General features: G+C 51.6%; 2 protein-coding genes across 4 annotated transcripts in view; both read left to right on the top strand.

Annotated features, from left to right (window-relative positions):
• The first annotated feature begins 1,621 nt into the window (after positions 1 to 1,621).
• LOC144123468 (uncharacterized) lies at positions 1,622 to 2,386 on the top strand. The gene has a single exon (XM_077656318.1). The coding sequence runs from the start codon at positions 1,622 to 1,624 to the stop codon at positions 2,384 to 2,386; it is 765 nt and encodes a 254-aa protein (XP_077512444.1).
• A 1,534-nt stretch (positions 2,387 to 3,920) lies between these two features.
• Positions 3,921 to 13,384, top strand: part of LOC144111943 (uncharacterized) — a 47,397-nt gene continuing 37,933 nt past the window's right edge. For 2 of the 3 annotated variants that reach the window (XM_077645052.1, XM_077645043.1), the window contains exons 1-3: positions 4,872 to 5,186; positions 8,950 to 8,999; positions 11,231 to 11,336. In XM_077645052.1, coding sequence (XP_077501178.1) covers positions 5,114 to 5,186; positions 8,950 to 8,999; positions 11,231 to 11,336 — 229 coding nt within the window. In that variant the 5' untranslated portion in view covers positions 4,872 to 5,113. Of the gene's footprint in view, positions 6,189 to 6,345; positions 9,000 to 11,230; positions 11,337 to 13,384 lie in introns of all 3 variants that reach the window. The other variant, XM_077645047.1, reaches the window with a different exon arrangement.

The raw sequence follows: 13,384 nt of genomic DNA, 5'->3' as shown, positions 1-13,384 counted from the left end.
TGTGCGCCAGTCTTCGTTCTGGCTGCAATACCCATACCCAGCGCCTGAGCAGACGTGTGGTGAACATAAATATGCCGCGGATAAGCCGCGGTGCTGCCAGCGCGGAACGTAGCCGACCGTAGTCGACCGTAGCCAGCGGGCCACCGAGAGAGGGCCGGCGCAAAAAGAAAGAATAAAACTAGTTGGCACCGAGACTCCAAGCCCCACGCCTCGTCTCTGCTTTCCTCGCGCGTGCCGCACACGTTTTTCGGCCGCGTGCCGCAAGGCGTGTGCAATGTCGACATTTGTAAAGTGTTAGTAACTAGATTTTCGAAGAATGAGCTGAGCGGCGTGCAGGACTTTGGGGGTGGCCGATTCGAGGTCACTTTCAAGTCCAAGCCTGCCGTTCAACGATTTCTGTCGGACCCTGTAATCGAGGTGCGAGGCACCGCGGTGCGCTTTGCGTACCGCGGGACGCTGAGCACCGTCGTTCGAGTGTTTGGTTTTCCAGTGGACATCGACGTCGCCGAGCTGCGCGGAGCCCTGGAGCAGTATGGACCCGTGGAGAGCATCGCCCTCGAATACGTGCCTGGTTTTGATGGTGTGCCGAGTGGAACCAGGCGCGTGCGGATGGAAATGAAGTCCGCGCTGCCCAATTTCCTGCAGGTGGCCGAGTTCACGGTGCAGTGCGAGTACGAGGGTGTCGCACGTGTCTGCCGGCGCTGTGGTTCTCGCGACCACGTGCGGGCGGCGTGCGACGTGCCTTTGTGCGCGCGCTGCGGCGTGTTCGGCCACGCCACGTGCGAGCTGCCTTGTCCCCAGTGCGGCGGCGACCACGCTGTCGCGAAATGCGCGACGCGCACCTTCGCGTCTGTTGCGAAGCGCGCGATGGTTGCCGCTGCAGCTGCATCGCAGGTTCCTGTCGCGCCAGAAAAGACTTCGGACCCTGTTCCCGCCACCGAGGATGCTGTCTCCAGCGGCCCAGCAGCTGCAGAGAACAGCCAGGATGATATCGAGGAGCCGACCGGCCTGCCTGAGCCAGCCGGCCTGCCGGGGCAGCACGGGGACGAGGAGAACGAGCCAACGACCCCGCCGGGCGAGGAGGAGGGCTTCACCGTCGTGGCGCGGAGGAAGCGACGACGAGGAGGACGGGGAACCAGTCCGGCCGGCGGGACCGCCGCGCCATCTGAGGGCAGCTCCGCGCACTGTGGTGCGCCCGCGAAACTCAAACGGCGCGCCCCGCAGCGCGTCTCTTCTCTCACAGGGGACGATTCCGGGCAGTCCGAGGGCGAGGCGAGCCGTTGGTGCGAGTCCTGCAGTGCCATCACCAACTGCGACTGCAGCATCCTGAGCGACAACACGTACAGCTCGGACTCGGATGAAGACGGGGATAGCGGGGCAGCCGCCCCGCGACCGTAACCGCCTTCGTGGCGCGTTGCGGCCCTTGTCCGGGTAGGACCTTCGCCCCAAAACAAAAAACTCTCCCCCCCATTTATGGAGGGGGAGGGGGCCTTGCCGGGGGTGTCGGATGAATGATGATGAGTTGATGGGTTATGTGTGACCCTGGGACGAGGCACTGTACTGTGCCAACTCCCCTTCTCATCTGACAACGGCAATAATTGGTGACCCGGACGTGATAGCCATGAACCAGCCAAGCGACGCCGGCAGTCCTACGGTAGCCGTACTTGACGTGAAGCTACCTCCGTTTTGGACTGGCGACCCGGAACTTTGGTTCGTGCAAGTTGAGTCGCAGTTCGCTGCACGCCGCATCACTGCTGACAGTACTAAATACCACCACGTGGTGGGCAGCCTTCCGCCTGCGACAGCCAGCGAGGTGCGGGACCTACTGCTAACACCACCGGCAGAGAACGCCTACCAGACGCTAAAAGAGACACTGATTCGCCGTGTCACACCTACAGAGCCGGAGCGTCTCCAGCAGCTACTGCGGGAGGCCGAACTTGGCGACCGCCGGCCCAGCCAATTGCTACGCCACATGCAACAACTGGCCGGCGGCACGACAGCAAGCGACGGCCGTTTGGTGCGGGAACTGTTCCTGCAAAGGCTTCCCACAAGCGTACGGATAGGCCTCACGGCGTCGGGCGAGACAGACCTTGCCAAGATGGCCGAGCTCGCCGACAAACTCATGGCTGTCGCCGTGCCCACAGTCGCGTCGGTGCACGCAGACGCACCGTCCGCCAATTTCCTGCAAGAGATGCGAGAGGAAATTTCTCGCCTCGCAGACACCGTCGCAGCGCTGCACTCGAGCGGCAACCAGCGACCACGACAGCGTACCGCATCACAACCACAACAACGCAGGGTGTGCTGGTACCACCGCAAATTCGGCAACGCTGCACGGAACTGTGTGCCGCCCTGTGAAAATTCGGGAAACGCCCCGGGCCAGCGCTGAGGGTGACCAGTGCCCCCGCCCTGCCGGACAGTCGCCCATCGGTATTCTTCCTGACCGATCGCGAAAGAGGTGCTCGTTTCCTAGTCGACACAGGGGCGGAAGTTAGTGTCGTGCCAGCGTCGCCAGCCGATCGCAAACGACCGTGCGCAGCACCGTTGCAAGCTGTCAACAATACGACTATACCGACGTACGGGCAACGCTCTCTCTCGCTGGACCTGGGCCTCAAGAGGACATTTCGGTGGATTTTCGTCGTGGCTGACGTAAAATTTGCCATCCTGGGAGCGGACTTTTTGCGCAACTTCGGGCTGCTTGTCGATGTCCGCAACCGGCGTTTACAGGACCCCCTGTCACACGCAGAAGTGCGCGGGAAGCCATCCAGGCATCCTCCCCTCAGCCCCACGCTCGTAGCACCGCCGGGCGCTACACGATTCACCGGCATCCTCGGCGAATTCCCCGAACTGACGCGGCCACCACAGGCCAGCGCGGCCGTCAAACACAATGTATGCCACCACAGGCCCACCAGTTTACGCACGCCCACGCCGCTTGTCCCCGCAAAAGCTGCAAGCAGCTCGACAGGAATTCGACCACATGCTCGAGCTCGGCATAATCCGCCCGTCCGCTAGCCCATGGGCGTCTCCACTGCACATGGTGCCGAAGTCAACACCAGGAGACTGGCGACCCTGCGGCGACTATCGAGCCCTCAATCGAGCAACCGTGCCAGACCGCTATCCGGTACCTCACATTCATGATGTGACGTGCAGCCTACATGGTGTGGCGATTTTCTCCAAGATCGACCTCGTGCGGGCGTACCATCAGATCCCCGTGGCTCCAGAGGACGTATCGAAGACGGCGATAACCACGCCCTTCGGCCTGTTCGAGTTTCTGCGCATGCCGTTCGGCCTGCGAAACTCCGGACAGACATTCCAGCGTTTTATCAACGGCGTTTTGCATGGCCTCGACTTCTGCCATGCATACCTCGACGACCTACTCATCGCAAGCACTTCATCGGACGAGCATGAGGCGCATCTGCGATCAGTGTTTCAGCGCCTGGCGGAGCATGGCATCCTGGTTAACACGGACAAGTGCGAGCTGGGTGCCGAGAAGCTGACTTTTCTTGGCCATGTTGTTTCAAGCTCTGACATTCAACCTCATCCAGACAAGGTTAAAGCTGTCGAGAAGTTTCCACGACCCACCACTAAGCGCCAGCTGCGCGAGTTCCTTGGCCTTGTAAATTACTACCGACGTTTCGTACCTCGGTGCGTGGCCGTTCTGCACCCTCTCCACCTTTTGCTGTCGACACACGAAGGTGCTGCTAGGGAGCTGCTCTGGACGGACGACGCCGAAGCGGCTTTTCAAGAGATCAAGAGACACCTCGCCGACGCCACACTTCTCGCCTACCCGCAACCGGGAGTCCCACAGTGCGTCACGGTCGACGCCTCGGACGCAGCTGTGGGGGCTGTCCTTCAACAACTTAACAAAGGAGTATGGCAACCGATCGCTTTCTTTTCTCGGAAATTGACACCCCCCGAGCAGCGTTACAGCACTTTCGGACGCGAGCTGCTGGCCGTCTACGCAGCAATCCGGCACTTTCGTCATTACTTAGAAGGGACGGAATTCTTTATAATGACTGATCACAAGCCTCTCACCGGCAGCTGAAAGCAGCACTCATGGCAAGTGAACACGACTCTTGGGTGGAAGCATTGCCTATCGTGCTCTTGGGCACACGCACAGCGTGCGAGGCAGATATCGGCTGCAGCGCTGCGGAACTTGTCTACGGCACGACTCTACGTCTGCCTGGTGATTTCTTTGCATCTGACCAACAGCGAGCTCGCATTTCCGCCAGCGACTACGCATCTCGCCTTCGCGACATCATGAACAAGCTCCGAGCTACACCTCCACGACAGCCCGCAGAGAGGAGGACACATGTGAGCAACGAACTTGAGTCATGTAGTCACGTCTTTTTGCGGAACGACGCTGTACGACGACCACTACAAGCACCGTACGATGGGCCATTCAAGGTTCTCCGCCGTGGGCGGAAGACGTTCACTATCGAAATGCGGGGGCGGCGGGAAGTTGTCTCGTTGGACAGACTTAAACCTGCGTACATGGAAATGCAGTCCATGACACCCACCTCCATCCCGTCGCCTGGAACCCATACAAGAGTGCCTCGTCCCAGGGCAGCGGTTTCCACCAGGGAGGAAAATGCATCCACGCCTGATACTCGCACCTACCACACGCGCAGTGGCAGACGTCTAAATGCGCCAAGTCGCCTCAACCTCTAATCGCACGAGTGTTTTCTCGTGTTGGTTCCGTTCGTGTTCTCACTGCGATGTCAGTGCACGTTAAAGATCCCCAGGTGGTCGAAATTATTCCGGAGCCCTCCACTACGGCACCTAATTCTTCGTTTCTTTCGCTCCCTCTCTTATTCCTTCCCTTACGGCGCGGTTCAGGTGTCAAACGATATATGATACAGATACTGCGCCATTTCCTTTCCCCCAAAAAACCAATTATTATTATTATTTCAGTACCTGTCTCCCCCCTCCGAGAATCATATTGGTAGCGTCCAAGTCTCGCAAGTCACCCCCTCAGAGAATCGTCTTGGTAGCGTCCAAGCCTCTCCCAGGCCAATACGCACGTGTGGACGCGTCCTCACACTTTTTCTCGCAGTTGACGCGTTTAGGTGGTGTGCAGTACGACGAGCGTTCTTCTGGATATCCGAATTTAAAGATGCGCGTTCAAGACCACTTCAAAATGCGCCTCTTGAACTTCGAGGAGCATTGCGCTCTAACGGCAACAAATGGTAAGTCTGCACCTGTTCTTCTAGTTCTTTTTAAGCGTTAGCTGTTCAGTAGTACTGCTCACGGCTACAGGAAGGCATGATTGCGTAACTACTTTGCAGGACGCCATGCATATAATTGCGCGCTGGCTGCACCGGGAACCTTACTTCTTCTTGGAACGTAGGGGAACAGCTCTGCCTGAGTCGTCCCCAAACAAAGGCTTATTGCAGGTTGTTGCAGACCAGCCGCACTAAAAACCGATACCTAAGCGTTTGGCGGATAGCGAAAAAAGCGCGCTTCTGTACGTCAGGCAGGCTTGGCAGACTTCGTCGCTAGATTACGCGGAGGAAATTTTTTAGAATTATTTTTTGGGTAAAATGCGACCAGTTCTAAACCCTGAAGCTACAAATGTGAGGGCTAGCGGTTTCTGTAGACTGTTTTTGCCCGTGTTTGTGGGATGCTGAATGAATTTTATTGCATCACATTTGCGTGATAGAACCTCGGGATATTGACGCACATCGATCCCATCTATGCTTTGTGTCAAGCGCGAACGGGCCTACAGAATTTCCATCGAAATGCGACATGAAATTGTAGAGGCCCGTAGTGTGCGATGTCAGTGCTAGTTGCACAGGTGGTCGAAATTCCCAGAGCCCTCCACTACGGCGTCCCTCATAGCCTGACTCTTTGGGATGTTAAGCCCCCATAAACCAACTTCGAGGTCCTGGCGTTGCCTGTTTCCTATCGACGCCGAGGTGTTGTTTGCTCGCTTTGAACGTTGTAATTCAAGAACGCCGTAAAGGACGTGCTATCAACGAACCCTCTTTGCCGTCGCAGAGACGCCAACCTGTGCGTGTTCCTTATGCGCAGCATCCCTAGCTGAGGGTCCTGCACGGGGCCTTTGCGCCTTAAGTGCTTTCATCGCGAATGTCCTGGCAATTTTAACGCGACAGCTTTAAGGAGCTCGTGTCGCAGAAAAGCCGGTGTCGTAGGCATCTTTGGCCGTGAGCGAAAAATGGCGCATCTCAGTGGACACCTGATCCGCGCCGTAAGGGAAGGGATTTTAACGCCACAGCGTTAAGGATTGATTGATCGATCGGTCGATCGATTTTTCCATTCCCTTACGGCGCGATCCGTGTGTACAGCGAGAAATGTGCGACAGGCGTCATTTCCTTTCCTTAAAAGCAATTGTTCATTTTATTTTCCTTCCCTTACGGCCCGGTTCGGGTGTCCGCCGATATATGTGAGACAGGCGTCCTTTCCTTTAATTGCCCAACGGGCCACGCGTCGCGCTGAACGGGCGATGGCGTTCCATGTACCCCTCGGCAACACCGCGGCACGCTGTCGCGTCTCACTCTTAAAGACGAAGCTTATAAGCATCCTCCATTTTTTTTCCTTGGTTTGGTGTGGAACCCGATGCGGTGGCTTAGTGGTTAGGGCGCTCGGCTACTCACCCGGGTTCCCGGGTTGCGGCAACTGTGGCTGCGGCAACAGTTTCTCTGTCGCTGTTGATTGTGGTAGCTGCAGCGCCGTTTTCGGGGTGTTCCTTAGGATGGTGTCGATTTGTTGTATTTCGCCTCTGTTACAATTGTGGTATAGTAGGCTGTATGTCACCCTGTTGACCACGAGGCTTTTCATTAGCTCGAGTGTCCGCCTCCTTCATGCCATATCTCTTTCTGGATACTCTGCTGATATTTCATTCTAGCCACCTGATTGGTTGCTAGAATGATCACCAGAGTATTCAGAAAGAGATATAGCATGAAGGAAAAACCGGAGGTGTGGTGCCGCCAAATTTGAAGACGAAGCTTGGCGCCAAGTTTGAAAACTCAAAATTGGCAATGATGGAACTTGATTAATTTAGGCAAACAGGGGAAAAGAGGGGGAGGAGGCATCAATACTTACGCATTCCTCCAATGTGGGTGCCGCAGTGATCTCATAATGGTTATAACAGTGGCAGCTGCTGCTGCCCATGCCGCGCCATGCAGTTGTTTAAGGATGTAATGTTGAAGGGCGTTTCGAGGCACTTGACACCGGCTTAATGCGACCACACGCCCCGCCTGATAATCACTAAGCGGGAAGCACGCGGCTATGGCTATGAGGACAAGGTTAGTAACATGATCAGGGGCGCTTTCGGCGCGAAATGATGCAGTGTGTTTCCCACTATCTTCTGCTAAACAGCTGCGGCTGTAAATTTAAATCGTATCTGGACATTCTCTGACTGCCACTAATCGGTATGTCATGTGCGGATAATAATATGCTGATAATAATACATCACTGCGCCAAACATAAACACAATGCACAGACATCTGACCTTCAAAAGCTCTATAGGGCTTCAGTGGCCGAGCCAGACAAGCAGTGGAGCCGCACATACATGTACACAGGACATGAGAAGACATATTAAACATGCAATGCTTTTATAAATACAGATTCCCCCAGTTGCCGAAGTGTTTTCCTGAAAACATAAATGCGCACTTTTGTACGAGCAGAATTATAGCGCCTTTTTGTGTGTTGTACTCGTGTCTTTCATCATTTGTAAAACTGCTCAAAGAAGACAGAGAGGGAGGAAAACCCAATGACACACGCACAAAGCGCATCTGCGCTTTCCGTAACAACTGGTGATGACGTTCGCTATGGCCAGCGTTGCACTGGCAGCAAAGTGCAAACTACAACTGTGCGCTCTGATTTAGATACGCACTCGATCACTGCGCGTCTAGGCCTAATGAGGCATTCAGTTTCCTTGGAACCGTTCAGAACAGCAAAGAAGTACAGGTTGCCTACTAGAAAAGTGATTTTTTTTAGAAAAACAGCCATTTTTAGGTACGAGTCATGATTCTTTCGCGATCATGGCAACAGCATTTATGGGCGTCGAAACGGTTGTGATAGAAGTTGACTTTACAGTATGTGACTAAGATTTCCTAATTGACGTTTAAATTTTAACAGTTCGGTGCTTGGCAGCAAGTAGAGAATTGTAGCGGACCATCAGGGCAGCTGGTGCTAATTAGATGTGTAAAGATGTAATTTCTTGTGGCTCTACGACGCTTGGAATTTCGGCCCTGCAGATGGACCCAAGGGGCGCTGGCCGGCTGCAGAGCCCACATAGTCACCCCCACAAAGTGACATTGGTCAGAGCGGATGCATCACGCTCCTTTCGCACTTTCCTTCTGGTTCGAGTGGCAGTATGCGAGGAATGCTCTGGCAGGGCCGGAGAGAGGTAGATGTGGCTGCGCTCTGCTTATGTGTCCCTTAGATACGTCTGAGCAGCTGAAATTACTCGAGCCACTGTACTAAGGGCAGTTTTATATTTCTGCACACCTGATAATTGATATCAGATGCCTTGATGGATAGCTCCAATTCACTAAATGCAAACAACAGCCTAAAAGTCAATATATAAGAGTTCACTGACCTAAGTGTCTTAGCGTACAAATGAATTAAGACGTCCGCCAATTCCGTTGCTGTGATCCTAAAAGAATCATTCTATCTCAAAGAGCCTATCAACACACAGGGTACAACTTCCCACCTCTAGAATTTCAGGCCAGAATCTATTGAACGCCATCCCTTCGGCCTTAGTTTGGCAATTGAAAGGCTTTTACTTGATACGTGAGAAGTGCTCAGTTTTTGTCTTCTTTATTTATGCCACCTGTCTTGCCATGAATATCAACGGGGAAGAGCGGACTTTGTACAATGCTCTATTGGGTTGTCTAGGAATTGCTTGACTCGTTTGTTCTACAAATTCCACGTAATAGAAAAATGTGCCGCCTGCTTTCATAACTGCGTACATTTTTTTTTCAGAGCCGGTTGCTTCTTCTCGCTGGGTCATTGAGGTAATCAAGCCCTTTCAGGTACGGACCTTGCATCGCCCACAAGCACTCCTATTGCCTTTTGCTTGTCACGTGCAAAGTTAACAGTCGATGAATATTGTTCGTGCCTAATACCATTTGCACCCAAAAAGAGCAGTGTGACCTGTCAGACACGTTATAAAGGTGAATCGGTATTTACAGCGTTCACTCGGGGTAATTGTCATGCACAGAAATTTTAAGATGCTTGCAGTTCCTACACTGCATGCATTGAAATGCAGCAGCCATTACCCGGGGTAGGACATGATGGCGGGAATTTCCACTCAGCATGTCGGCGCCGCCACGACTCTGCTAGAGTGGCATTAGCGTGTGTTTATTTATTGATTCAAAATGCAGTTCAAGTCCCTCTTTCGAGGGTTTTACATAAGAGGGGGGGTGGTAAAAAGCAAATATTAGTCGCAACATAATACTGAAAAAAAGCAGACAAAAACAAACAAGAATAACTAAATAAAAACATACGCGCAATATTCTGCATAATTGTGCAAAAAAATTTACAACGCTAGTATTATCACTACACTATGAAATGATAAGTACAGGTAAATCGCTGAAGTTAAACAAATGAATGGGCGCAAAATTTTGGGGCGCATTATGATTCATCACAACAGGCGCGTCTTCATATAAAAAAATTCTAAGAAAGGGTGACACCATTAGGACTGTGGGTTAAGTAACTTGTCATTAAAACCACGGATTAGCTCTTGAAATTTAGTTGTGTCCAATTCGGTACCTATGTTTGATGGCATATGGTTCCATTCGATGACTGCGCATAGAATGAATGACTTTCCGAAAAGGAATTCCTGCAAAATGTCCAGAATCTAAGTTAAAGGCCAGCTTTTTTTATGGTGACAGAGTGACAGCAATGGACAGCACGTTCTTCGGGTTAAGCTGTGTGGGTGCCTGAGTCTTATATTGGACGCGCTGATTAGGAGGGAGGGGGTGTTTTTGAGAATAGCCTATCTCTGGATAGGCGACTTCGACATGCAAATGAGAGGGCAAGTGGAGCACAATCAAGGTGTGGTTATGACTTACTGCATGTTATCAATGCTCTATATTTTCTCAAGCATCTGTCATTCTCGGACATTTTTTTTTTCTTCGATGGATCACACTGTCTTGGCACTCTGTTCGTCAAGCTTTCTTCATACTGTGAGGGATCGTACATTCTTGCATTTGATGTCTATTAGTGGTTATTTACGCGGTTCATGTTCCACCCAAATCAAGCATACACTTTCAATGGAAACATTAGGAAGAAACGTTAGGAAGTGCCATAACACAAGCGTGTTGCGGCTTTATGCTATGTAGCTCTATACACTTTTTGTGGACAGGGAGGAAGAGAAAGCTTCAAAGAAAGCACTAAGCGTCGAGTACATGCTACGCCAGAGTCACCAAGGCCAGTTTGTCCGTCAGCTGGACCAATGTCAGCCAGGCGCGCTTGAATGGGGGTGTGGAGTGCAGATTAAAGGGGATTAAATTGCTGCATGGCAGGAATAAAGAATATGTTTCAGATTAACGTGTGGTTGCGGGGAAATTGGAACATGCAGGATGGCGATGGAAGAATTGGGATGCTCTCTTTGGCACCGAACGTTATTGATCAGCAAATACTAGGTTTTTAAATTTCATGTTTATGTGACATAGCGATTCCCCTAAGACATGAAAAAAAAACAATATTATTGAGAAAGGCATTTGAACTTAATGAAGTGAGGATAATCTATGTAATGTTTTCCCAGCTCCTGGAACATTTCTGCTATGTATGGTATGAAGACAGATGTTCAGGGGAGAGAGCTAGTGGCAATTCTCGGTACTTACCACCTCCCCTTAAAAATAGAAATTACCTAGGATGCGTGATTTATGGGAGACAATTGATGGTTTCAATCTTTTTACTCAGTTCCTAGTGCCAGCTTGTTTTGAGACGGTGGTAACAGCAGGCTTGTACATCATTTCAAATCATCGAGAGCCCACACACAATTCTTTCTCGCTCCCTGAATTCAGAAGGGCCCAATGGCCTAGTGCAACTCCCCAACTCGGAACTCGTTGGTAGTTAGGGGTCTTAAACCGTGTGCTTCTGAAAGCTTGGGAACACGCACGTGGTCAGACGGCTTTCTGGAGCCTTGTTTGCGATGCTAAACTCACTCCTCTTATGGCGCCGCATCGCCTTATACGCGATCAGATTCCAGCTAGAAAAATAACTTCGACCCTATTTTATGTACACCCGTGAATTTCAGATGCCCGGAGCTGCAGCAAGGAACGAGAGCAGTAGAGTCCCTGGCAACGGAAGACCGCACCATGCAGTGGAACCAGCCTCGCAACAAGTGTTGCGCTTCGAGGAAGGTGAGTATCTGCGTATTTTTTTTTTCGAGCAAAAAGCTTCACAGCGCCAACTTTTAGAGCTGTCAGCAGGCCGAAAGCTTCACCTTGAATATAGCTAGAGGTGAAACCATGAGCAAAACTGGTGGTAGTCAGATTCGACACATGACGTCAGCTACAGCAGGCGACACTAGCTTCTGTTGCACCATCTATTTCGACTTTGACCTTTGATCTCGACTTTGACCTTTGACCTTGAGCTTCGGTCAAGCGGAAAAGAGGGAAAGCATCTGCCGGCATCGCATGCGCAGGTCATGAAAGTGGATTCTGCGTAAAACGCTGCTGCACTTTGATACGTTCAGCGGAACGCTAGGCGTGATCGATGCCACTCCTGCCGTAGAGAGCGGTAGAAGTGCGCTCCATCACCACGTTACGTAGGGGAGGAAAGTAGGCATCCAAGGTATGCTGCCTACTCCCTGCGTAACGTCACACACCTTGACCGAGTGAAACTGGAAAGCAGGGTGTGGAATCTCATGCGCAGGGCATCAAAGTTTGTTCTGCATAAAACACCGGTGAACTTTTATGCGTTCAACCTAAAGCTATGTGTGTGCGACGCGGCACCTGCCGTAGAGACCGCAAGTTTATCGGCCACAAACGTAACCAGGGAGATGGAGCTTTTCGCTTTCGACCAGGATTAACCAGAGCTAAACCATCAGCAATTTGTTTTGGACTGGCAGAGATGCTCGCGTTAAGAAATATATACTAGCTGTTATTCACACGGCAGCTATTGTAAGAAGCAGTGTGCGAGGCTGTGGCTGTCCTCGAACCTTTCTTTTTATTGTTGTTGGGAAATACTTTCATTCTTTCTTTCAAAGCTGTCGTGAGGAACCCGCCCTAAGATGACCGGGACGCTCTAATGCATCTCCTGGCACACAACATACAGCATCACGAACATAGTGAGCTGACAGCCCGACCTGAGACAAGCGGCTAGTTGTGTGGATAATCGCTGGAACCAAGCGACGTCTTTTAATGTGCACGAACCGCGTGAAAATTTGCTCTTGTTAAAGACGACCAAAACTGGAATAAGCGGTAACAGTCGTTGGTACCAATACAACGTCCTTCCTATGCGCCATTACCTATAGAATGTGACCCATAGCAGTGCCTGCAGCTTTTTTCCCCACATATCTTTCTGCGTTTGCAATACCAGTACATAGCTTCCAGAGACGTCAGTTGGGGGATGTCAGTATGTGTGTGTGCGTGGAATGTGGCTGCTTCAAGTGCAGCAATAGCTGCGGTAGAATACTGCCGATGAACTTAAACTTTTTTTAACGAAAGTTCCCAGGGGTATAGCGCAGGAGAGTGAAGGCGTGCTGAACACAAAGCAACGGGGCATACTTGTGGCGTAAATTAAACCTGCCAGGTTCGGCCATGGGTAGCGCAACCTTCAAGCATCTCGCACACCCCATAACAGGTGAATCCATGATTTATATTGTCAACAGCTTGACAACTTCGAAATCCTCGCTGAGTAACCTTCCGGTTCGTGTTGAGATGGATATCACTCATGTCCGGACCAGGCGTATCCGGAAAATGCCTCATTGTTTCCTCTTGGCAGCACCGAGCATAATCAAAATCCATTACGGCACCATGCGTGCAGTGAAAACAAAACATCCAAAAGCGCTGTAGGTTGTATGCCCGCAATTTTATCTCTTTTTGCTCTGCTTTTGGTGACTAGGTTGTGCAAGTCGATGCTGACTGTGACCCTGCAGGCGGGTTGTTAACCGACAAATTGCCTGAGTGAATCTATGGACGGATACAACTTGTCATTTCAACTTCCTTAGTCTCTGTCCTCACCTGTGGTTTCGGCATTCGGTATGCTATACCAACCAGCCCAAGAAACAAATGAAATTCGCTGAGGCGAGGCCGAGATACAGTATGTCGAGGATGATGCAGCTGAGACCTAGCCGCGTGCCGACTGTCTCTGGCAACCGCGGCTCATTGAAGTATTCAGCACTTTGGTGAAGTGTGTTTTAGCACCCAAAAAGGTAGAAATGCACTCTTACAGAGAGTGCTACATT

The sequence above is a fragment of the Amblyomma americanum genome, chromosome 1, assembly GCF_052857255.1.
Source record: "Amblyomma americanum isolate KBUSLIRL-KWMA chromosome 1, ASM5285725v1, whole genome shotgun sequence".
Classification (NCBI taxonomy): Eukaryota; Metazoa; Arthropoda; class Arachnida; order Ixodida; family Ixodidae; genus Amblyomma; species Amblyomma americanum.
The sequence above is the reverse complement of the archived record's forward strand: the minus strand, read 5'-3'. Positions and strand labels throughout refer to the sequence as shown.

What these genes read in the sequence shown, in the direction of transcription:
- LOC144123468 (XM_077656318.1), top strand. Translation starts at nt 1,622, where the DNA reads ATGAACCAGCCAAGCGACGCCGGCAGTCCTACGGTAGCCGTACTTGAC.